This window comes from Agelaius tricolor, unplaced genomic scaffold (genome assembly GCF_023055355.1).
Source record: "Agelaius tricolor isolate 1412-34295 unplaced genomic scaffold, bAgeTri1.0.p SCAF_140, whole genome shotgun sequence".
Classification (NCBI taxonomy): Eukaryota; Metazoa; Chordata; class Aves; order Passeriformes; family Icteridae; genus Agelaius; species Agelaius tricolor.
Genome location: NW_027269400.1, coordinates 100,130 through 124,659, shown reverse-complemented (window position 1 = coordinate 124,659; position 24,530 = coordinate 100,130). Strand labels below are relative to the sequence as shown.

General features: G+C 59.7%; 1 protein-coding gene and 1 pseudogene across 2 annotated transcripts in view; both read right to left on the bottom strand.

Annotated features, from left to right (window-relative positions):
* Positions 1–2,261: 2,261 nt before the first annotated feature.
* On the bottom strand, positions 2,262–7,824 carry LOC139586797 (zinc finger protein 850-like; annotated as a pseudogene).
* Positions 7,825–8,514: 690 nt separating this feature from the next.
* The window catches only part of SPTBN4 (spectrin beta, non-erythrocytic 4), a 44,602-nt gene continuing 28,586 nt past the window's right edge, over positions 8,515–24,530 (bottom strand). Inside the window, exons 22-35 of one of the 2 annotated variants that reach the window (XM_071420426.1) lie at positions 24,137–24,226; positions 23,178–23,456; positions 21,487–21,617; positions 21,169–21,373; positions 19,499–20,121; positions 17,752–17,890; positions 17,578–17,662; positions 15,895–16,091; positions 14,489–14,886; positions 14,324–14,396; positions 13,177–13,463; positions 11,633–11,806; positions 9,913–9,955; positions 8,515–9,091 (exon numbers count right to left, since the gene is read on the bottom strand). In XM_071420426.1, coding sequence (XP_071276527.1) covers positions 8,945–9,091; positions 9,913–9,955; positions 11,633–11,806; positions 13,177–13,463; positions 14,324–14,396; positions 14,489–14,886; positions 15,895–16,091; positions 17,578–17,662; positions 17,752–17,890; positions 19,499–20,121; positions 21,169–21,373; positions 21,487–21,617; positions 23,178–23,456; positions 24,137–24,226 — 2,871 coding nt within the window. In that variant the 3' untranslated portion in view covers positions 8,515–8,944. The remainder of the gene's footprint in view (positions 9,092–9,912; positions 9,956–11,632; positions 11,807–13,176; positions 13,464–14,323; positions 14,397–14,488; positions 14,887–15,894; positions 16,092–17,577; positions 17,663–17,751; positions 17,891–19,498; positions 20,122–21,168; positions 21,374–21,486; positions 21,618–23,177; positions 23,457–24,136; positions 24,227–24,530) is intronic. The other variant, XM_071420427.1, reaches the window with a different exon arrangement.

The following is a 24,530-nucleotide window of genomic DNA, read 5'->3' as shown; positions in this document are numbered from 1 at the left end:
GATTAGGCTGCAAGTGACTGGGATCATACTGGGAGTGGCTACAACCATACTGGGATTAGAGTGGGTGTCCATGCTGGGAGCCAACTGGGGACAAAATTACGGAACTGGGAGCAACTGGGAGAAAATTGGGGACAAGTGAACCACGCTGAGATAACCGGGAGGGCCTGGCAATGACTGCCAGAATGTTCAGGGCAACTGGGATATACTGGGAGGGTCTCGGACCATATGGGTGTGGGACTGGGAGCAGACTGGGAGCGACTGGGAATGTGCTGGGGGAACTGGGAAGACACTGGGGGCAAGTGGGAGTGACTGGGAACACGCTGGGAGAGACTGGGATCATACTGGGAGAGCCTAGGACTATGCTAGGGACAACTGGGAGAACTGGGAACACGCTGGATGAAAGTGGGAGGAACTGGGAGCAACTGGGACCGTGCTGGGAGAAAATTCCATCATCATAGGGAAGGACTGGGAGGGACTGACCTCGTCTGGGAGTGACTGGGATCATGCAGGGAGGCAGGGGAAATGACCAGGATTATACTGGGAGTGCCCAGGCCCATACTGGGAGTGACCAGGCTCATACTGGGAGCAGCCACTGCTGGCACCGGGACCACGATGTCCCCCCGAGGGCCCCCCAAAAAACCCCAAACCCAGGCACCCCCCGGGATATTTGGGCCGTGCTCCCCCTGCCCCAGCACCGGCAAAATGGGGGGTGATGCTCCCGGGGCTGTGGCATTTTCAGGGAGCGCCCGGGCCACGAGATTCTCCCTCTCCTCTTGTGCTGCGGCCGCTCGGCCTCTTCCTCCCTCCCTCCTCCTCCTCTCCCGTTCCCGAAGGCCAAACCGTGAGGGGAAAGGGGGCAGGAAAAGGGCGGGAACCGTGAGGGGAAAGGGGGAAGGGAAAGGACGGGAACCGTGAGGGGAAAGGGGGCGAAGAAAGGACAGAACCGTGAGGGGAAAGGGGGCGAGAAAAGGGCGGAAACCGTGAGGGGAAAGGGGGCAGGGAAAGGACAGAACCGTGAGGGGAAAGGGGGCAAGGAAAAGACGGGAACCGTGAGGGGAAAGGGGGCGAGAAAAGGGCGGAAACCATGAGGGGAAAGGATGCAGGCCAAGGGCGGGAACCGTGAGGGGAAAGGGGGCGAGGAAAGTGCGGGAACCGTGAGGGGAAAGGGGGCGAAGAAAGGACGGCAACCATGAGGGGAAAGGGGGCGAGAAAAGGGCGGAAACCGTGAGGGGAAAGGGGGCGAAGAAAGGACAGAACCGTGAGGGGAAAGGGGGCAAGGAAAGGACGGGAACCGTGAGGGGAAAGGGGGCGATAAAAGGGCGGAAACCATGAGGGGAAAGGATGCAGGCCAAGGGCGGGAACCGTGAGGGGAAAGGGGGCAGGGAAAGGGCGGGAACCGTGAGGGGAAAGGGGGCAAAGAAAGGGCGGGAACCGTGAGGGGAAAGGGGGCGAAGAAAGGACAGAACCGTGAGGGGAAAGGGGGCGAGAAAAGGGCGGAAACCGTGAGGGGAAAGGGGGCAAGGAAAGGACGGGAACCGTGAGGGGAAAGGGGGCGAGAAAAGGGCGGAAACCATGAGGGGAAAGGATGCAGGCCAAGGGTGGGAACCGTGAGGAGAAAGGGGGCGAGGAAAGTGCGGGAACCGTGAGGGGAAAGGGGGCGAAGAAAGGGCAGGAACTGTGAGAGGAGAGGGGGCGAGGAAAGGGCGGGAACCGTGAGGGGAAAGGGGGCAGGGAAAGGGCAGAACCGTGAGGGGAAAGGGGGCAAGGAAAGGGCGGGAACCATGAGGGGAAAGGGGGCAGGGAAAGGGCGGGAACCGTGAGGGGAAAGGGGGCAGGGAAAGGGCGGGAACCGTGAGGGGAAAGGGGGCGAGAAAAGGGCGGGAACCGTGAGGGGAAAGGGGGCGAAGAAAGGGCGGGAACCGTGAGGGGAAAGGGGGCAAGGAAAGGGCGGAACCGTGAGGGGAAAGGGGGCGAGAAAAGGGCGGAACCGTGAGGGGAAAGGGGGCAGGGAAAGGGCAGAACCGTGAGGGGAAAGGGGGCAGGGAAAGGACGGGAACCGTGAGGGGAAAGGGGGCGAGGAAAGGACGGGAACCGTGAGGGGAAAGGGGGCGAGGAAAGGGCGGAACCATGAGGGGAAAGGGGGCGAGAAAAGGGCGGGAACCGTGAGGGGAAAGGGGCGGGCTCAGGCCAAGGGCGGCAACCCTGAGGGGACACTCTGGGAGGCGGCACCCTGCAAACAGAACTGCAACGGACTGAACGTGAACGGGAAAGAAATCAGTAAGTCTGAGAGATTTATTTGCTATCAAATACATCCCACACACCCAGCCTCAAAAAATCCCCATCCCACCTCTCCAAAAAGGGATCACACTTGTGCCTGTCTCCTCCCAAACCCATCTAAGCCTGGTGGCTCTGGAAACGAGTGGGTTTGGCGTGGAATTGAGGTTTTCTGAGGTGGGGATGATCTCTTTTGGGGTAATATTGAGCTGTTTTCAGTGGGATTAGGATCGTTTTGAGGTGACAGATCCATCCCTCTTGGCTTTTGGAGTGCAAAGAGATGGAGAAGAGAGAAACATTAAGGTGAAACCAAAAGGAAAACAAGCCACCTGTGTTCCTAACAAGGATCACAGGGATTGTGGCTCACCAAGGCTGTGCCCAAAGTGCCTCCTTCAGTGGGGGATGGAGCTGCAGCAGCGCACGAAGCTCTTCCCGTACTCGGGGCACTCGCAGGGCTTCCCTTACCGGTGCCTCCGTTGGTGTTTGGTTAAGCAAGAGCTGCTGGAGAAGCTCTTCCCACACTGGGGACACTCGTAGGGCCTCTCCCCGGTGTGGATGCGCCGGTGGATGACGAGGGTGCAGTTGCGCTTGAATCCCCTCCCGCAGTCAGGGCATTCGAAGGGCCTCTCCTCTTTGTGAATCCAATAGTGCTGGAAGAGATGGGAGCTGGTCTGAAAACTCTTCCTGCATTTATCACACTCGTAGGGCCTCTCCCCTGTGTGGATGCGCCGGTGGATGACGAGGGTGGAGTTCTGCCTGAATCCCTTCCCGCAGTCGGGGCATTGGAAGGGCCTCTCCTCTGTGTGACTCTGATAGTGCCGGAGGAGTTTGGAGCTGGTCTGAAACTTCTTCCCACACTTGGAACACTCGTAGGGCCTCTCCCCTGTGTGGATCCTCTGGTGCGTGATGAGGTTGAACCTCTGGCTGAAGCTCTGTCCACACTCCCCACACTCGAAGGGCTTCTCCCCTGTGTGGGTTTTCTGGTGCACGGTAAGGCTGGAGCTGTGGCGGAAGCATATCCCACACACGGAACACTCGTAGGGCCTCTCCCCTGTGTGGATCCTCTGGTGGCTGATCAGGTCGCAGCTCCGAATGAAGCTCTGCTCACACTCCCCACATTTGTAGGGCTTCTCCCCACTGTGGATCTTCTGGTGCTTGATCAGGTGAGACCTCCAGCTGAAGCTTTTCCCACACTCCCCACACTCGTAGGGCCGTTCCCCAGTGTGGATCCTCTGGTGGTTGATCAGGTCGCAGCTCCGGCTGAAGCTCTTCCCACACTCCCCACACTTGGAGGGCTGTTCTCCAGTGTGGGTCCTCTGGTGCCTGATCAGGTGGGAGCTGCAACTGAAGCTCTTCCCACACTCCACGCACATGTGGGGCTTCTCCCCAGTGTGGGTCCTCTGGTGCCTGATCAGGTGGCAGTTCCACCTGAAGCTCTTCCCACACTCCACGCACGTGTGGGGCTTCTTCCCATCATGGAACTGCTCATGGAGCATCAGCTCCGAGCTCTGGCTCCATGTCTGGCCACCTTCCGCTCTTTCCCCCTCACATCCCCGCCATCTGCATTCGCAGCCCCTCGTCGTGCTGCATGCCCGGGCCTTTTCCTCCCCGTTGGCTTCCTGCGCCGTGGAGCCGCTCAAAACGGCCTCTGCCACCAGGTTCTGCCGCGGGCATTTGTCCTCCCTGCTCTCCATGCTCAGCTCCTGCTCTGGGCGAGGAAGGACAAGGACGAGCATGGGATTTGCCTCCGTGCCACAGGCAAGGGCAACGAGATCCCCCCAGGGCGTCCCCGGCAGGACGGCACCGGCACCCCCCGATGTCCCCCCGAGGGGCCTTTTCCGCTCAGCCTTGGACTTCTTCATTCTTCAAACATCCCCCCCAAAAAAGCCAACTCAGGGATCCTCTGGGTTATCCGGGCCGGGCTCCCCCTCCTGCTCACCTGCTCGATAGGGAGGAAGGGGCGATGATCCCACAGGCGGGGGCTGCGAATTCAGGCAGAGCTCGGCCATTGAGCGCCTTCAGCTCAGCCTCGATCCGCCTTTGTCCCTCCCCTTCCTCTTCCTCCCGCTCCTCCTCTTCCATCCCCCCTCCTCCACCTCTGTCTTATCTCCACCTTCTTCTCCTCTTTCATCCCCTTCCCTTCCATCCCTTCTCCTCCTCCTCCTCCTCCCTAACCCCCCCCTCCTTCTCCTCCTTCCATCGCTGCTCTCCCTCCGCCTTCATCCCTCCTCTTCCGTCTCCCCCGCCCCCTCCTCCTCTCCAATAACCGGCTGGAACCGTGAGGGGAAAGGGGGCGAAGAAAGGGCGGGAACAGTGAGGGGAAAGGGGGCGAGAAAAAGGCGGAACCGTGAGGGGAAAGGAGGCGAGAAAAAGGCGGAACCGTGAGGGGAAAGTGGGCGAAGAAAGGACGGGAACCGTGAGGGGAAAGGGGGCGAGAAAAAGGCGGAACCGTGAGGGGAAAGGGGGCGAAGAAAGGACGGGAACCGTGGGGGGAAAGGGGGAGAGAAAAAGGCGGGAACCATGAGGGGAAAGGGGGCGAGAAAAAGGCGGGACCGGAAGGGGAAGGGGGCGAGAAAAAGGCGGTAACCGTGAGGGGAAAGGGGGCGAGGAAAAGGCAGAACCGTGAGGGGAAAGGGGGCGAGAAAAGGGCGGGAACCGTGAGGGGAAAGGGGGCGAGAAAAGGGCGGAACCGTGAGGGGAAAGGGGGCGAGAAAAGGGCGGGAACCGTGAGGGGAAAGGGGCGGGCTCAAGCCAAGGGCGGCAACCCTGAGGGGACACTCTGGGAGGCGGCACTCTGCAAACAGAACTGCAACGGACTGAACATGAACGGGAAAGAAATCAGTAAGTCTGAGAGTTTTATTGGCTATCAAATACATCCCACACACCCAGCCCCACACAATCCCCATCTCACAGCTCCGAAATGGGATCCCACTTCTGCCTGTCTTCCTTCCAAACCCATCTAAGCCTGGTGGCTCTGGAAACGAGTGAGTTTGGCGTGGAATTGAGTTTTTTCAGGTGGGTTTGAGCCCTTTTGGGGTAAGACTGAGCTGCTTTCACTGGGATTTGAGTGGTTTTGAGGTGACACGTGTATCGATATTGCCTTTTGGATTGCAAAGAGATTGAGAAGAGAAAAAAATTAAGGCCGAAGCAAAAGGAGAAGCAGCCAGGTGTGCTCCCAACATGGATCACGGGGACTGTGAGTGACCAGGGCTGTGCCCAAAGTGCCTCCTCCAGTGGGGGATGGAGCTGCAGCAGCGCACGAAGCTCTGCCCGCACTCGGGGCACTCGCAGGGCTTCCCTTAGTGCTGCCTCCGTTGGTGTTGGGTCAAGTGAGAGCTGCAGGTGAAGCTCTTCCCACACTGGGGACACTCGTAGGGCCTCTCCCCTGTGTGGATGCGCCGGTGGATGATGAGGTGGGAGTTCTGCATGAATCCCTTGCCACAGTCGGGGCATTGGAAGGGCCTCTCCTCTGTGTGGATCCGATAGTGCAGGAGGAGATGGGAGCTGCTGGTAAAGCCCTTCCCACACACGGAACACTCGTAGGGCCTCTCCCCAGTGTGGATCATGTGGTGCCTGACCAGGGTGGAATGGTGGCTGAAGCTCTTCCCGCACTGCCCGCACTTGTAGGGTCTCTCCCCGGTGTGGATGTTCTGGTGCTGGATCAGGCTGGAGCTGCGGCTGAAGCTCTTCCCACACTGCCCACACTCGTAGGGCCTCTCCCCATTGTGGATCATCTGGTGGCTGAGCAGGTGGGAGCTCCTTCTGAAGCTCTTCCCACACTCCCCACACTCGTGGGGTCTCTCCGTGGAGTGGATGTGTTGATGCTGGACCAGGGTGGAGTTGTCCCTGAACCCCTTCCCGCACTCGGGGCATTGGAAGGGCCTCTCCTCCGTGTGAATCCGATAGTGCAGGAGGAGATAGGAGCTGGTCTTAAAGCCCTTCCCGCACTCGGAACACTCGTAGGGCCTCTCCCCTGTGTGGATCTTCAGGTGCACGATCAGGGCAGAATTGTGGCTGAACCTCCTTCCACACTCCCCACACTCGTAGGGCTTCTCCCCAGTGTGGGTCCTCTGGTGCTCGATGAGGCTGGAGCTGCGGCTGAAGCTCTTCCCACACTCCCCACACTCGTAGGGCCTCTCCCCGGTGTGGATCCTCTGGTGCCTGACCAGGTGCGAGCGCCGTCTGAAGCTCATCCCACACTGCCCACACTCGTAGGGCCGTTCCCCAGTGTGGATCACCTGGTGCAGGACCAGGCTGGAGCTCCACCTGAAGCTCTTCCCACACTCCACGCACGTGTGGGGCTTCTCCCCATCGTGGAGCTGCTCATGGAGCACCAGCTCCGAGCTCTGGCTCCATCTCCGGCCACCTTCCGCTCTTTCCCCCTCACGTCCCCGCCATCTGCGTTTGCAGCCCCTCCTCGTGCGGCAGCTCCGGGCCTTTTCCTCCCCGTTGGCTTCCTGCGCCGTGGAGCCGCTCAAAACGGCCTCTGCCACCAGGTTCTGCCGCGGGCATTTGTCCTCCCTGCTCTCCATGCTCAGCTCCTGCTCTGGGCGAGGAAGGACAAGGACAGCATGGGATTTGCCTCCGTGCCACAGGCAAGGGCAACCAGATCCCCCCAGGGCCGTGCTGGGCTGGGAGATGGAGCAGCACAGAGGGGAAAGGGGCACTGACTTCCTCCTCACCTGCCTCAGTGTCCCTGGGGCATCTTCCTCTTCCTCACAGGCTGCCAAGGGTTGGCAATGGGAAATCCTGGTTTGGGGAAAACAAGGGATGAGCGCGTTGAGTTTGAAGTTCCCTCTGCCCGAGTTCATCTCTACAAGTCACTGGCAACCTGGGCTCCAGAAAACCCTCCTAAACACCAAGACTCAGCCCTGAAAAAGCCTCCCAGGGGTTCCCCATTCCCTGGTCCCTCCCCCCTGGTGTTCGGGGGTTCCCCCCCTGTCCCAGCTGCTTGCATTGGGGGTCCCCCTTCTCCTGGGTGCCCGCCCTGCCCAGGCTGCTGGCAGTGCCAGCAATGCCCAAAGCTCCCCCCTCTTGGCTCTCCCCATTTCGGGATGCCGGGGCTGTTTGGGCTCCCGGGCTCCCTTCTCCCCTCATTCTCTGCTCTGGGCTGCAGCGGCTCCAAGGAGTCCCCCCTGCCCCTCTCCAGGCTCTTGAGGCTCCCGCCAATGGCGGCGCTCCCCCCTCTCTGGCCTCCCCACTTTGGCCTCCTGGGGGATACAGGGCTCTGCTCCTCCAGGCTGCCTCTGCCGGCAGCCGCCACCGCCACCCCCCGATGTCCCCCCGAGGGGCCTTTTCCGCTCAGCCTTGGACTTCTTCATTCTCCAAACATCCCCCCAAAAACCCAACCCAGGGACCCCCCGGGATATCCGGGCCGGGCTCCCCCTCGCCGCTCACCGGAGCCATGGGGGGGGCGATGATCCCACAGGTGGGGGCTGCGAATTCAGGCAGGGCTGCAGGGAACGGCTCCGTCCGCTCGGCCTCGATCCGCCTTTGTCCCTCCTCTTCCTCTTCCTCCCGCTCCTCCTCTTCCATCCCCCCTCCTCCTCCTCCTCCCCAACCGCTCCTCCTCCTCTTCCATCCCTCCCCTTTCCCTCCCTCCTCCTCCTCCTCTCTTTCCCCACCTCCTGCTCTTCGCTCCCTCCTCCTCTTCACTCCCTCCTCACAGAAAGGGACGGAACCCCCAATACCCGCCCCAGCACTCCCCCAAACACCGAAGAACTCCCCCAGATTCCCCCCAGGACATCCCAGCTCCCCCCTAGGATGACCCGAAGCCCTCCCAGGACTCCCCATATCCCCCCAGGACACCTCAAAACCCACCCAGGATGTCCCCAAACTCCCCCCGGACTCACCAAATCCCCCCAGGACACCTCAAAACCCACCCAGGATGTCCCCAAACTCCCCCAGGACTCCCCAAATCCCCCCAGGACACCTCAAAACCCACCCAGGATGTCCCCAAACTCCCCCAGGACTCCCCAAATCCCCCCAGGACACCTCAAAACCCACCCAGGATGCCCCAAAATCCCTCCAGGACACCTCAAAACCCACCCAGGACACCTCAAAACCCACCCAGGATGCCCCAAACTCCCCCAAATCCCCCCAGAACATCCCAATCCCCCCCCAGGACACCCCAAACTCCCCCAAATCCCCCCAGAACATCCCAATCCCCCCCAAGAAGCCCCAAACCCCTCCTGATCTCCCCTAAACCCCCCCAGGACCCCCCAGAATCCCCCAGGCCAGTTTTGGGGTGCAGCGGGTGCTTTATTACATTTGTACAACGGCGGCGCTGGGGCCCCCCCGGCTTTCTATGGCTTGTGCTGGGGGGAAGGGGGGGCCGGGACCCCAAAATTTGGGTTTTGGGGGAGCCAGGACCCCAAAATTGAGGTTTTGGGCAGGCCGGGACTCCAAACTCAGATTTTGGGGTGGCCAGAACCCCAAACTCGGATTTCGGGGGGACCAGGACCCCAAAATGAAGGTTCAGAGGATGCTGGGACCCCCAAATTAGAGTTTGGGGAGACCTGGACCCCAAAATCGGGGCTCGGGACCCCAAACCCAGGGCTCGTGGTGGAGGAGGTGGGACCCCAAAATTCAGGTTTTTTCGGGGGGGGCCGGGACCCCAAAGTTTGGGATTTTTGTGGGGCCGAGAGCCCAGAGTGGGGGCTCGGGGGGTTCATTTCCGCCGGGGCCGGTCGGGGTCGCGGCGGGGCAGCCCCTCGTCGGTGGAGGAGGTGGTGAGGAGGCCCTGCTGCCAGCGGGCCAGCTCGGCGTGCTCCTGAGCGCTGGCGGCCAGCGCCCGCAGCCAGCCCTGCATGTCCTCCTGCGGGGCACCGGAAACGGGATCAGGGACACCGGAAATGGGGTTAGGGACACCGGAAATGGGGTGGGGGGCACCGGAAGTGGGGTGGGGGGCACCGGAAACGGGGTTAGGGACACCGGAAACGGGGCCGGGGCACCGGAAATGGGGTTAGGGACACCGGAAATGGGGTGGGGGCAAAGGAAATGGGGTGGGGGCAACGGAAATGGGGTTTGGGACAACGGAAATGGGGTCAGGGGCAACGGAAACGGGCTCAGGGACCCTAAAAATGGCATCAGGGACCCCAAAAACGGGCTCAGGGACCCCCAAAACGGGGTCGGGGGCACCGGAAATGGGGTCAGGGACACCGGAAACGGGGTCGGGGGCATCGGAAATGGGGTCAGGGACATCAAAAATGGGCTCAGGGACCCCAAAAACGGGGTCGGGGACCCCAAAAACGGGGCCGGGGGCACCGGAAACGGGGTGGGGGGCAACGGAAACTGGGTGGGGGGCACCGGAAATGGGGTGGGGGGAAACGGAAATGGGGTCGGGGGGCAACGGAAACGGGGTGGGGGCAACGGAAACGGGGTGGGGTGCAACGGAAACGGGGTTGGGGGCACCAGAAACGGGGTGGGGTGCAACGGAAATGGGGTTGGGGTGCAACGGAAATGGGGTCGGGGACAACGGAAATGGGGTTTAGGACCCCAAAAATGGGATTAGGGACAATGAAAATGGGGTTAGGGGCACCAAAAATGGGGTTTGGGACCCACCAAAATCACCATCAGACCCCCCCAAAGCCCTCAAGGACCCCCCCAAAGCCCTCAAGGACCCCCCCAAGGCCCCACCTCGTCCTTGGCCTGCAGCAGGAACTCGCTCCCATCGCCGGTCCTACGAGACAGGGACAGTGTCACCGTGTCCCCTGGACTGGGGGGTGCCAGAGCCACCAATGTCACCAGGAGACCCCAAAAGTGGTGTCAGACACCCCAACAGTGCCAGCGGGCACCCAAAAGGGTCATCAGAACCACCCAAGCCAACAGGAGACCCCAAAATGACATCAGAGACCCCAAAATGACATCAGAGACCCCACAAGTGACATCAGGGCCACCCAAATCAACAGGAGACCCCAAAATGACATCAGAGACCCCAAAATGACATCAGGGCCACCAAAACCAACAGGAGGCCCCAAAATGACATCAGAGAACCCAAAAGTGACATTGGAGACCCCAAAATGACATCAGAGACCCCAAAATGGCATCAGAGAACCCAAAATGACATCAGGGCCACCCAAATCAACAGGAGACCCCAAAGTGACATCAGAGACCCCAAAATGACATCAGGGCCACCAAAACCAACAGGAGGCCCCAAAATGACATCAGAGAACCCAAAAGTGACATCGGAGACCCCAAAATTGACATCAGAGACCCCAAAAGTGACATCGGAGACCCCAAAATGACATCAAGGCCACCAAAATGTACAGGAGACCCAAAATGACATCAGAGAACCCAAAAAGTGACATGGGAGACCCCAAAATGACATCAGAGACCCCAAAAGTGCCATCAGGACCACCAAAATCAAAAGGAGACCCCAAAATGACATCAGAAACCCCAGAAGTGACATCGGAGACCCCAAAATGACATCAGGGCCACCCAAATCAACAGGAGGGCCCAAAATGACATCGGAGACCCTAAAAGTGCCATCAGAACCACCCAAATCAACAGGAGACCCCAAAATGACATCAGAGACCCCAGAAGTGACATCAGAGAACCCAAAAAGTGACATGGGAGACCCCAAAATGACATCAGGGCCACCCAAATCAACAGGAGACACCAAAATGACATCAGAGACCCCAAAATGACATCGGAGAACCCAAAAGTGACATCGGAAGCCCCAAAGTGACATCAGGGCCACCCAAATGGACAGGAGACCCCAAAACGACACCAGAGACCCCAAAAGTGACATCGGAGACCCCAAAATGACATCAGGGCCACCCAAATCAACAGGAGACCCCAAAGTGACATCAGAGAACCCAAAAGTGACATCGGAGACCCCACAAGTGCCATCAGAAACCCTGAAAGTGACATCAGGGCCACCCAAACCAACAGGAGACACCAAAATGACATCGGAGACCCCAAAAGTGCCACCAGAGACCTCAGAAGTGACATCAGAAACCCCAAAATGACATCAGAACCACCCAAATCAACAGGAGACCCCAAAAGTGACATCAGAAACCCCAAAAGTGACATCAGAAACCCCAAAGTGACATCAGGGCCACCCAAATGGACAGGAGACCCCAAAATGACACCAGAGACCCCAAAAGTGACATCGGAGACCCCAAAAGTGACATCAGAAGTCCCAGAAGTGCCATCAGAGACCCCAGAAGTGCCATCAGAACCACCCAAATCAACAGGAGACCCCAAAATGACATTGGAGACCCCACAAGTGCCATCAGAAACCCCACAAGTGCCATCAGAAACCCCACAAGCGCCATCAGAGACCCCACAAGTGCCATCAGAGACCCCGAAAGCGCCATCGGAGGCCCCAGAAGCGAGCAGCCCCCGGACTCACTTGAGCTTGAAGACGTTCTTCTTCTTCTTGTAGTCGTTGGCCACCTCGCCGGCGGCGCGGTGCAGGCTCAGCAGGGGCTCCCCGGCGTGCGTGGCCCCGGTCGCGGGGCCCTTGGCGTCCTTGTAGAAGCCCAGGTCACCCTTGGCCAGGACGCAGTAGAGGTTGACCCAGGACCTGCTCGTGGTGGGACAGGGGTGGTGACCACCACGGTTTGGGGAGAGTTTTGGTGGAACGCCGAGTTTTGGTTGAGGGAGGGTCCTGTCGCTGTCACTGGTCAATCCCCGTCATTGATGGAACCCCAATGATGGTGGAACCCCAAATTCTGGTGGGTCCTCTCCACTGATGGACACCCCAACCCTTGGAGAACCCCAAATTCTGGTGGGTCCTCTCCACTGATGGACACCCCAGCCTTTGGTGGACCCCATCACTGATGGACACCCCAACCCTTGGAGAACCCCAAATTCTGGTGGGTCCTCTCCACTGATGGACACCCCAACCCATGGTGGACCCCATCACTGATGGATCCATGGATCCCAACCCTTGGAGAAGGCCCAAACCGTGATGAACCCCTTCCATTGATGAACCCCAACCCTTGGAGAAGGTCCCAACCCTTGCTGAACCCCTTCCATTGATGGACCCCGACCCTTGGAGAAGCCCAAATTCTGGTGGGTCCTCTCCACTGATGGACACCCCAGCCCTTGGTGGACCCCATCACTGATGGATCCATGGATCCCCAACCCTTGGAGAACCCCATCACTGATGGATCCCCAACCCTTGGAGAAGGCCCAAACCTTGGTGAACCCCAACCCTTGGAGAAGGCCCAACCCTTGGAGAACCCCAAATTCTGGTGGGTCCTCTCCACTGATGGACACCCCAAACCTTGGTGGACCCCATCACTGATGGATCCATGGATCCCCAACCCTTGGAGAAGGTCCCAAACCTTGGTGAACCCCAACCCTTGGAGAAGGTCCCAACCCTTGGTGGACCCCATCACTGATGGATCCCCAACCCTTGGTGAACCCCAAATTCTGGTGGACCATTGATGACCCCCAACCCTTGGAGAACCCCCAACTCTTGATGAACCCCTTCCATTGATGAACCCCAACATTTGGAGAACCCCCAACTCTTGAAGACCTCCAACCCTTGCTGAACCCCTTCCACTGATGAACCCCAACCCTTGGAGAACCCTCAACTCTTGATGAACCCCAACATTTGGAGAAACCCCAGCTCTTGATGAACCCCAACCCTTGGCAAACCTCAACCCTTGGAGAACCCCCAACTCTTGTTGAACCCCTTCCATTGATGACCCCCAACCCTTGATGAACCCCAACATTTGGAGAACCCCCAGCTCTTGACGAACCCCTTCCAATGATGAACCCCAACATCTGAAGAACCCCCAGCTCTTGATGAACCCCAACATTTGGAGAACCCCCAGCTCTTGACGAACCCCTTCCATTGATGAACCCCAACATTTGGAGAACCCCCAACTCTTGTTGACCCCCGCCCCCTTGGAGCACCGCGATGGCCACGCTTCCCCCCCGGACCTGTTGGACGCCTTCTTGCCGGCGCCGTCGAGCTCGTGCTTGCGCAGCAGGAACCCCTCGTGCGCCACGGTGTGGGCGGGCGGCGGCGGCGGCGGCGGCGCGCTGCCCTGCGCCGGCGCCGACCGCGAGCGCCGCGGCTCCCCCGGGCCCTGCGCCGAGTCCCGGGGGCGCGGCCGGCGGCGCGGCTTGGGCCGGTCCCGCGCGCGGGGACGCTCCGGACGAGGCGTCCTCTCCGGGAGGGCCTCGGGGCCGGCGGGGAGACGGGCGGGGGAGTCACGGTCACGGGGCTGGGGACAGCAGGGGACAGTGAGGGGATGGCAGGGGACAGTGAGGGGACAGTGAGGGACAGTGAGGGGACAGTGAGGGGACAGTGAGGGGATGGCAGGGGACAGTGAGGGACAGTGAGGGGACAGTGAGGGGACAGCAGGGGACAGTGAGGGGACAGCAGGGGACAGTGAGGGACAGTGAGGGAGATCCAGGGGACAGTGAGGGGACAGTGAGGGGACAGCAGGGGACAGTGAGGGGACAGTGAGGGGACAGTGAGGGACAGTGAGGGACAGTGAGGGGATAGAGAGGGGACAGCAGGGAACAGCTGGGGACAGTGAGGGGACAGCAGGGGACAGCTGGGGACAGTGAGGGGACAGTGAGGGAGCTCCAGGGGACACTCAGGGAGCTCCAGGGGACAGCAGGGGACAGTGAGGGGACACGTGGGATCTCCAAAGGACACTGAGGGATGTCCAGTGGGACACTGAGGGAACACTGGGGGATCTCCAGGGGGACATTGAGGGGACAGCAGGGGACAATGAGGGGACACTCAGGGAGCTCCAGGGGGACATTGAGGGGACACTGGGAGATCTGCAGTGGACATGGAGGGGACATTGAGGGGGACACCCAGGGGGACATGGAGGGGACACTGAGGGGACAATAGGAGACATCCAGGGGGATATGGAGGGGACACTGAGGGGACAATAGGGGATCTCCAGGGGGACATCCAGGGGGACATTGAGGAGACATCCAGGTGGACGTGGAGGGGACACTGAGGGATCTCCAGGGGGACATGGAGGGAACACCAAGGGGAACCCAAAGGTACACGAAGAGGAATCCTTGGGGCCACCAAAGCGTCGCCAAGGTGCCACCAAGGACTCACCGAAGCCGGCACGGGGCCACCCGCCTCCTTCTCCTGCAGCTGCTCCACGATGTCGGCCAGCGTGGCTTTGCTGCTGGAGAACATTTGGAGACCAGGGTGGCATCACCTCAGCCCCGTCCCCTCCCCGCTGTCCCCGCGGCGTCCCCGCGGCGTCCCCCGGCTCACCCGCCGCCCTTGCCGTCGTGCCGCGGCGGCTCCGGCTCGCTGGACTCCTGCCGCTCCAGCCGGCGCTCCCGGCGCTCCCGGCGCCGCTCCGGCCGCGCCTCGCCGGGCTCCTCGGCCTTGGTGGCTGCCGGGGGCTCGGCGGCCGCGGCGGTGACGGTGGCGGTGACGGTGGCGGTGACGGCGGCCGGGGGCGGCTCGGTGGGCGCCCCGTCGGTGGCCGGCGGCTGGACGCGGTCCAGCTTGGGCTGGAGGCGCTCCGGCCGCAGCTCGTGCCGGACGTAGGCGACGCGCGGCTCCGGCCGCCGAGGGTCGGCACCGCCAGGAGGCTCCCCCAGGAACTTGCGGGCCAGGAGCGGCGTCGGCGGCTGCTTGTTCTGCTCGGCCTTGAGCTTCTCGATCTGCGGCGTGGGGTGGGGATGGTGGGGATGGGGATGAGATGGAGATGGAGATGATGGAGATGATGGAGATGATGGAGATGATGGAGATGATGGAGATGATGGAGATGGAGATGGGGGTGATGGGGGTGATGGAGATGGAGATGATGGAGATGATGGAGATGATGGAGATGATGGAGATAGAGATGATGGAGATGGGGATGATGGAGATGGGGATGAGATGGAGATGGAGATGGAGATTGGGATGAGACAGAGATGGAGATGGCAATTGAGATGACAGATGGGATGGAGATGAAGATGGAGATATGGAGATGGTATGGAGATGGAAATGATGGAAATGGAAATGAGATGGAGATGGAGATGGAGAAAGAGATGATGGAGATGGAGATGATGGAGATGATGGAGATGTGATAAGATAGGATGGAGATGGGATGGAGATGGAGATGATGGAGATGGAGATGAAGATGATGGAGATGGAGATGATGGAGATGGAGATGTGATAAGATGGGATGGAGATGGGATGCAGATGGAGATGATGGAGATGGAGATAGGATAAGATGGGATGGAGATGGAGATGATGGAGATAGAGATAGAAATGATGGAGATGGAGATGATGGAGATGGAGATGGAGATGATGGAGATGGAAATGTGATAAGATGGGATGGAGATGGGATGCAGATGGAGATGGAGATAGAAATGATGTCAATGGAGATGATGGAGATGGAGATGAGGATGGAGATGGAGATGTGATAAGATGGGATGGAGATGGGATGCAGATGGAGATGGAGATAGAAATGATGTCAATGGAGATGATGGAGGCGCGATGGGGACAGAGATGAAGATGGAGACGGAAATGAAGAGGACAAAGCCAGGCGATGGAAACGGCGGCAGAGACGGGAACAGGATGAAGCCCAAGGTCAGATGAGGAGACGTTTCTGCAGAACCCACGGCCGTCCCCACCCCGAGCAGGGCCCAGCCCCGGGGATGTCCCCGTCCCCGTGGCGGCCGTACCGTGGTGAGGCGCCGCAGGGAGCTGAACCTCTCCTCCCAGGCAGCCGCCGCCTTCCGGAAGGCCTCGTGCCGCCGGATCAGCTGCTCCACCTCGTCCACGCTGCTGCCCAGCTCCTGGCTCTTCAGCAGCGGCTCCTGGGCCGTCAGCCACGCGTCGGCCACCACGGCCTCCTGCGCGAACTGGTGCACCTCGCGCACTGCCGGCACAGCCGGGGCCGCCCGTCACCGCCGCGGGGCCGCCGCGGGGGCCGGCGCCACCCATCCTCTGCTGGCCCTCAGCGGTTGGTGTCACCCACCATGGCTGGTGTTCCCCGTAATTTCGTGTTCCCCATAATTTGGTGCTCCCCGTAATTTCATGCTCCTCATAATTTGGTGATCCCCGTAATTTCATGCTCCTCATAATTTGGTGATCCCCGTAATTTAATTTGGTGTTCCCCGTAATTTCGTGTTCTTCATAATTTGGTGTTCCCCATAATTCTGTGTTCCTGATAATTTGGTGTTCCCCATAATTTGGTGTTCCCTATAATTTGGTGATCCCCGTAATTTGATGTTCCTCATAATTTGGTGTTCCCCATAATTTAATTTGGTGTTCCCTGTAATTTTGTGCTCTTCTTAATTTGGTGCTCCCCATAATCTGGAGTTCCCCATAATTTGGTGTTCCCTGTAATTTGGTGTTCCTCATAATTTTATGTTCTTCGTAATTTGGTGTTCCCCATAATTTGGTGTTCTTCATAATTTCATGTTCTGCATAATTTGATGTTCCCCATAATTTGGTGTTCTTCATAATTCCATGTTCCTCATAATTTTGTGTTCCCAATAATTTGATGTTCTTCATAATTTGGTGATCCCCGTAATTTCATGTTCCTCATAGTTTGGTGTTCCCCGTAATTTGGTGATCCCCATAATTTGGGGTTCCTCGTAATTTGGTGATCCCCGTAATTTCATGTTCCTCATAATTTGGTGCTCCCCATAGTTTTGTGTTCCTCATAATTTGTGATCCCCATAATTTGATGTTTCTCATAATTTGGTGATCCCTGTAATTTCATGTTCCTCATAATTTCGTGCTCCCCATAATTTGGGGTTCCTTGTAATTTGGTGATCCCCATAATTTCATGTTCCTCATAATTTGGTGTTCCCCACAATTTAATTTGGTGTTCCCCGTAATTTCGTGTTCTTCATAATTTGGTGTTCCTCATAATTTTATGTTCTTCGTAATTTGGTGCTCCCCATAATTTGGTGATCCCCATAATTTCATGTTCCTCATAATTTGATGTTCTTCATAATTTCATGTTCCTCATAATTTGATGTTCCTCATAATTTCATGTTCCTCATAATTTTGTGTTCCACATAATTTGGTGATCCCCATAATTTCATGTTCCTCATAATTTGATGTTCTTCGTAATTTGGTGTTCCCCGTAATTTCATGTCCCCCATCACCTGGTGTCCCCCATCACCTGGTGTCCCCCGTAAATTGATTCCCACGACCCAAAGCCCACCCCAACACCTGATGTCCCCCCAACACCCAGTGTCTACCCGAAACTTGGTGACCCCCATAAACTGGTGTCCTCCACAACCCAGTGCCCACCCCAACGCCTGGTGTCCCCCCAACACCCCCCAAAAACCTTCTGATGTCCCCCCAGCCGCCACCAATCACCCCCTGCTATCCCCGGGGGTGGCACTCACTCTGCTGCAGCCACTCCCAGTGCTTGTCCCACTTCTCCGTCATCTCCTTCTTCTTCGCCAGGAGCTTCTCCATGTGGGATTTGATCTGCAGGGAGGGGACACGTGGGTCGGGACACCCCAGAAGTTCCGCCACGCCCCCTCCCCACACCGTCCACACCCCCCCGGGGCGGGCACCTCGTCGGCCGCGGGGCTCTTGCTGAGGATGAGGGTCTTGCCCAGCTCCAGGCAGGTGGCCACGTTCTTGGCCCGCGCCTCCATCTCGGTCTTGAGGCTTTGGTGGTCGTTCATCAGCAGCTCCACCGAGGACACGTCCCTGGGGCGGGGTAGGGACAAGGTGGGGATGGAGGGGGGGGTTCTGGATGGCTGGGAGGGGACATTGGGGAAGGGTGGGGGGGTCCTCCTGATGGACCAGGATGGGGTCCTTGGGTCCATGGTGGGACAGGATTTGATCCTTGGGTCCATGGTGGGACAGGAGATGGACCCTCAGATGGACCAAGACCCAGGACCTTGGGATGAACCAGGACACGGTCCTTGGGCCCATGGTGGGACAAGAGATGGTCCTTGGGTCCATGGTGGGCCAGGATTTGATCCTTGGGTCCACAGTGGGACAGGACATGGTCCTTGGGTCCATGATGGGACAGGACATGGTCCTTGGGTCCATGATGGGACAGGACATGGTCCTTGGGTCCACGGTGGGACAGGACCCAGATCCTCAGATGGACCAAGACACGGGATGGTGGCACCATGAGAAGCCAGAACATGTCCTTGGGTCCATGGTGGGACAGGACCCAGATCCTCACACGGACCAGGACGTGGTCCTTGGGTCCATGGTGGGACAGCACTTGATCCTTGGGTCCCTCAGATGGACCAGGACATGGACCCTCAGATGGACCAAGACACAGGACCTTGGGATGGACCAGGACATCTTTGGGTCCATGGTGGAACAGGACATGGGACCTTGGGATGGACCAGGACGTGGTCCTTGGGTCCATGATGGGACAGGACTTGATCCTTGGGTCCCTCAGATGGACCAGGACATGGGATGGTGGCACCACGAGACACCAGGACACGATCTTTGAGTCCATGGTGGAACAGGACATGGGACCTTGGGATGAACCTGGATGTGATCCTTGGGTCCATGGTGGGACAGGACTTGAGCCTTGGGTCCATGATGGGACAGGACATGGACCCTCAGATGGACCAGGACATGGGATGGTTGCACCACGAGACACCAGGATATGATCTTTGAGTCCATGGTGGAACAGGACATGGGACCTTGGGATGGACCAGGACGTGGTGCTTGGGTCCATGATGGGACAGGACGTGGACCCTCAGATGGACCAGGACATGGTCTTTGGGTACATGGTGGACATGGACCCTCAGATAGACCAGGACACAGGACCTTGGGATGGACCAGGACGTGGTCCTTGGATCCATGGTGGAACAGGACATGGACCCTCAGATGGACCAGGACATGGGATGGTTGCACCACGAGACACCAGGACATCTTTGGGTCCATGGTGGAACAGGACCCAGGACCTTGGGATGAACCAGGACGTGATCCTTGGATCCATGGTGGGACAGGACTTGATCCTTGGATCCCTCAGATGGACCAGGACGTGGGATGGTTCCACCACAAGAGACCAGGATATGATCTTTGAGTCCATGGTGGAACAGGACATGGGATCTTGGGATGGACCAGGACGTGGTCCTTGGGTCCATGATGGGACAGGACTTGATCCTTGGATCCATGGTGGACCAGGACTTGATCCTTGGGTCCCTCAGATGGATCGGGACATGGGATGGTGGCACCACGAGACACCAGGACACGATCTTTGAGTCCATGGTGGCCATGGCCCCTCAGAGGCACCAAGCCCCAGAACCTCGTGAAGGACCATCCCTCCTCGCCCACCAGCCCTACCTGGGCTTCTCCCCGGCGCCCATCTGGTGGAGCACGCCGTCCATCCAGGCCAGCAGGTCCCTGGCGGTGCCCACGAACCGGATCTTGTCGGCCACGCTGGCCACGTGCAGCCGGCACTCCTCGCACGCCGCCAGCAGCTCCTTCCAGGCCCGCAGCACCTCCTGCTCGCGCCCGGCGATGGCCTCGGCGTTGTCCCCGGCGTAGAGCGTCCGCAGCTGCGCCGCGCCCTCCTGCAGCTGCCGCACCTGCGTCACCAGCACCTCCACGTCGTGCTCGAAGGCGCCCAGGGCCCTCTGCAGGGCGCCGGCCGAGCTCCGGCCCTCGCGCGCCGCCAGCTCCGGCAGCCGCTGCCGCTTCTCCTCGATCTGCCCCAGGACCTCCTTGCAGTCGTTGAAGAACTTGTGCAGCTCGTGGGACGCCGCCAGCATCTGCGCGCGGGTCTCCATCAGCTCCAGGAGGTCGGCCCAGGCCTCGTTGACGCCGTCCTTCCACTCGGCGATGGTGGCGGCGTCCGTGTGGCCGTAGTCGATGAGCTCGTCCACCATCTGGTTGACGGCGGCGATGCGCTCCTGGCCCACGCTGCCCGTCTCGCTGGCGAACTCCAGGAACTTCTCCTGCAGCAGCTGAGGGGGCCCGGGATGCGCGCGGGGCAGGGGTCAGGGGTCAGGGGTCAGGGGGCAGGGGTGGGCAGGGCTTGGGACCACCAGGGTGGGATGGGGATGGTGCCAGGACCCCCAGCCAGGGGATGGAGGGGGTGGCGAGGACCACCAGGATGGTGCCAGGACCACCAGGATGGGGCAGGGGTGGTGCCAGGACCCCCAGCCAGGGGACAGAGGGGGTGGCCAGGACCAGAATGGTGCCAGGACCACCAGGAAGGTGCCAGGACCACCAGGGGATGGAGGGGGTGGCCAGGACCATCAGGATGGTGCCAGGACCACCAGGAAGGTGTCAAGACCACCAAGAAGGTGTCAAGACCACCAGGATGGTGGGAGGACCACCAGGGGACAGAGGAGATGGCTAGGACCACCAGGATGGTGCCAGGACCACCAGGATGGAGCAAGGATGGTGCCAGGACCACCAGGGTGGGATGGGGATGGTGCCAGGACCACCAGGAATCTGCCAAGACCACCAGGATGGTGCCAGGACCACCAGGGTGGGGCGGGGATGGTGCCAGGACCCCCAGCCAGGGGACGGAGGAGATGGCCAGGACCAAAATGGTGCCAGGACCACCAGGATGGTGCCAGGACCACCAGGATGGGGCAGGGATGGTGCCAGGACCCCCAACTAGGGGACAGAGGAGATGGCCAGGGCCACCAGGGTGGTGCCAGGACCACCAGGAAGGTGTCAAGACCACCAGGATGGGGCAGGACCACCAGGAATCTGCCAGGACCACCCGGATGGTGCCAGGACCACAAGGATGGGGCAGGGATGGTGCCAGGACCACCGGGAAGGTGTCAAGACCACCAGGATGGTGCCAGGACCACCAGGAAGGTGCCAGGACCACCAGGACGGTGCCAGGACCCCCAGCCAGAGCTCAGAAAAGCTCCCCAGACCCCTCACGACAGCACCGCGAGCCACAACCTCCCCCAACAACCCCCGCCAACTTCTCCACCACGGCCCCAAAGCCACCCCAGCCCCGACCACGTCCGCCACCGCCCTCCCGTGCTCACCGTGACGTGCTCGAAGTCCTGCCCCAGCTCGGGCGAGCCGGCCACCACCTCCTTCTCGGCGATCCAGTGCTCCAGCTCGTCCACCTCGCGGTTGAGCTGGTAGAGCCAGTACTGCTGCTCCAGCTTGACCTTGCGCTCCTCCACCAGGTCCTTCAGAGACACGTACAGCCGGTCAACCTGCGACTGCCGCCTGCTGACCTGTTCGCTGGGCAAGGACACCACGGCGCCGTCAGCCCCGGGGGGTGCCCAAGGGGGTGCCCAAGGGGGTGGCCAGGGTGGCCGGGGGGTGCCGGGGGGTGCCGGGGGGTGTGGGCGGACCTCTGCGGGTGGCCGAGCTCCAGGAGGGCGCGGCACTGCCGGGAGAGCTGGGCGATGGTCTCCTCGTAGTTGTCGATGGTTTGCTCGGTGAGCAGGTGCTTCTTGAGGAGCTGGAGGGTGCTCTGCTCGTCCTGGGTGGGGCAGGGCGGGGCGGGGGCGTGAGGGTCGGCAGCAGCGCTTGAGGTGAGGCAGCCCCGCTCGAGCAGTGCAAGAAACTCCGGCACGCGATGCGGCCAAATGAACCAAACCAACCCAAACCAACCCAAACCAACCCAAACCAACCCAAACCAACCCAAACCAAGGCCACCTACTCAACAAAGCACCCAAACCAACTCAACAAAGCACCCAAACCAACTCCACCACCCGATGCGCCCAACTCAACCAAACCAACAAAGCACCCAAACCAACCCAAACCAACCCAAACCAACCCAAACCAACCCAAACCGAGCCCACCAACTCCACCACCCAAACCAACTCCAGCACGCGATCAACCCAACCAACCCAAACCAAGGCCACCAACTCCAGCACGCGATGTGCCCAACTCAACCAAACCAACTCCAGCACGCGATGCGGCCAAATGAACCAAACCGAGCCCACCAACTCCACCAAGCACCCAAACCAACCCAAACCAAGCCCACTGACTCAACAAAGCACCCAAACCAACTCCACCACGTGATGCACCCAACTCAACCAAACCAACCCAAACCAACCCAAACCAACCCAAACCAACCCAAACCAAGGCCACCAACTCCAGCACGCGATGCGCCCAACTCAACCAAACCAACTCCAGCATGCGATGCGGCCAAATGAACCAAACCGAGCCCACCAACTCAACAAAGCACCCAAACCAACCCAATCGACCCAACTAAACCAAACCGAGCCCACCAACTCAACAAAGCACCCAAACCAGCCCAACCACACCAAACCAAGGCCACCAACTCAACAAAGCACCCAAACCAACCCAACCCAACCCAACCTCACCCAATCCAAACAGCCCAACACAACCAAGCCAATCTCACCCAACCCAACCACCCAATGCACCCAGTTAAACCAACCCAATCCAACCCAACCAACCCAACCCGACCAAGCCCAACCCAACCCAACCCAACCCAACTCAACCCACCCAACCCATCAAACTCACCCAATCAACCCAACCCAACCCAACCCAACTCAACCCATCCCAACTCAATCCAACCCAACCAACCCAACCAAGCCAACCCAACCCAACCCAACCCAACTCAACCCAACCCACCCAACCCATCAAACTCACCCAATCAAACCAACCCAACCCAACCCAACTCAACCCAACCCAACTCAATCCAACCCAACCAACCCAACCCGACCAAGCCCAACCCAACCCATCCCAACTCAGCCCAACCCATCCCAACCCAACCCATCAAACTCACCCAATCAAACCAACCCAACCCAACCCAACCCAACTCAACCCAACCCAACTCAATCCAACCCGACCAAGCCCAACCCAACCCATCCCAACCCATCAAACTCACCCAATCAAACCAAACCAACCCAACCCAACCCAACCCATCCAATTCAGCCCAACCCAACCCAACCCAACCCATCCAATTCAGCCAACCAACCAACCCAACCTGACCCAACCCATCCATTTCACCCAACCCAACCCATCCCATCCATTTCACCCAACCACCAACCCCCTCCATCCCAAACCCCACCTTTCCCTTCTCCTCGTTCATCAGGAGCAGCTCCTGCTCGCCCAGCCACGACTCCACCTCGGTCACGTCGAAGTAGTACTGCTCCAGCTGGTAGGTGGCGTCCAGGGCCTGCTGCCGGCGCTCCGTCTGCTCCTGCAGCTCGGCCCAGAGCGTCCCCAGCCGCTCCAGGAGGCCCCGCACGCCCTCGGCCTCGGGGCTCTTGATGGACGCCACGGCGGCCGCGCGCTCCAGCACCTCGTCCACGCGGGGCCGGTGCACCTGGATCTCCCGGCGCAGGTTCTGCAGGTGGGCGGGGCGGGGTGGGGTGACCTGGGTGGTGCAAGGTCCCGCCTTGCCCCCAAACCCCTCCCCAGAAGGTGAGGAGCGGCTCCAGCATCTCCCCATGGTGAATTTTGGGGTTCCATCTTAGCCCAAACCCCTCCCCAGAAGGTGAGGAGCTGCCCCAACATCTCCCCAACTTGTCATGGTGAATTTTGGGGTCCCACCTTGCCCCCAGACCCCTCCCCAGAAGGTGAGGAGCGGCTCCAGCATCTCCCCATGGTGAATTTTGGGGTCCCACCTTGCCCCCAAACCCCTGGTGGTGAATTTTGGGGTCCCATCCTAGCCCAAACCCCTCCCCAGAAGGTGAGGAGCTGCCCCAACATCTCACCATGGTAAATTTTGGGGTCCCACCTTAGCCCAAACCCCTCCCCAGAAGGTGAGGAGCTGCCCCAGCATCTCGAGGTGAATTTAGGGGTCCCACCTTGCCCCCAAACCCCTCCCCAGAAGGTGAGGAGCGGCTCCAACATCTCCCCATGGTGAATTTTGGGGTCCCACCTTGCCCCCAAACCCCTGGTGGTGAATTTCGGGGTCCCATCCTAGCCCAAACCCCTCTCCAGAAGGTGAGGAGCTGCCCCAACATCTCCCCATGGTGAATTTTGGGGTCCCACCATGACCCCAGCCGCGGCGCGGGTGCTGACCTGGTTCTTCTTGATGAACTGCTGCACGGTCTGGAGGTTGGTGCCGTGGTCCTTGAGCATGGCCAAGGGCAGGCGGTCCTGGACCCACATCTGGGACAGGGGTGGAGCTCAGTGTCATGGCTGTCCCCATCCCACCCCATCCCCATCTCTGTGTTCACCTCTGTCCCGTCCCCATCTCCATCTCATCTCCATCCCATCTCCATCTCCATCCATCTTCATCCCATCCCCATCTCCATCCCATCTCCATCATCTCCATCCCATCTCCATCATCTCCATCCCATCTCCATCCCATCTCCATCATCTCCATCCCATCTCCATCCCATCTCCATCATCTCCATCCCCATCCCATCTCCATCCCCATCCATCTTCATCCCATCCCCATCTCCATCCCATC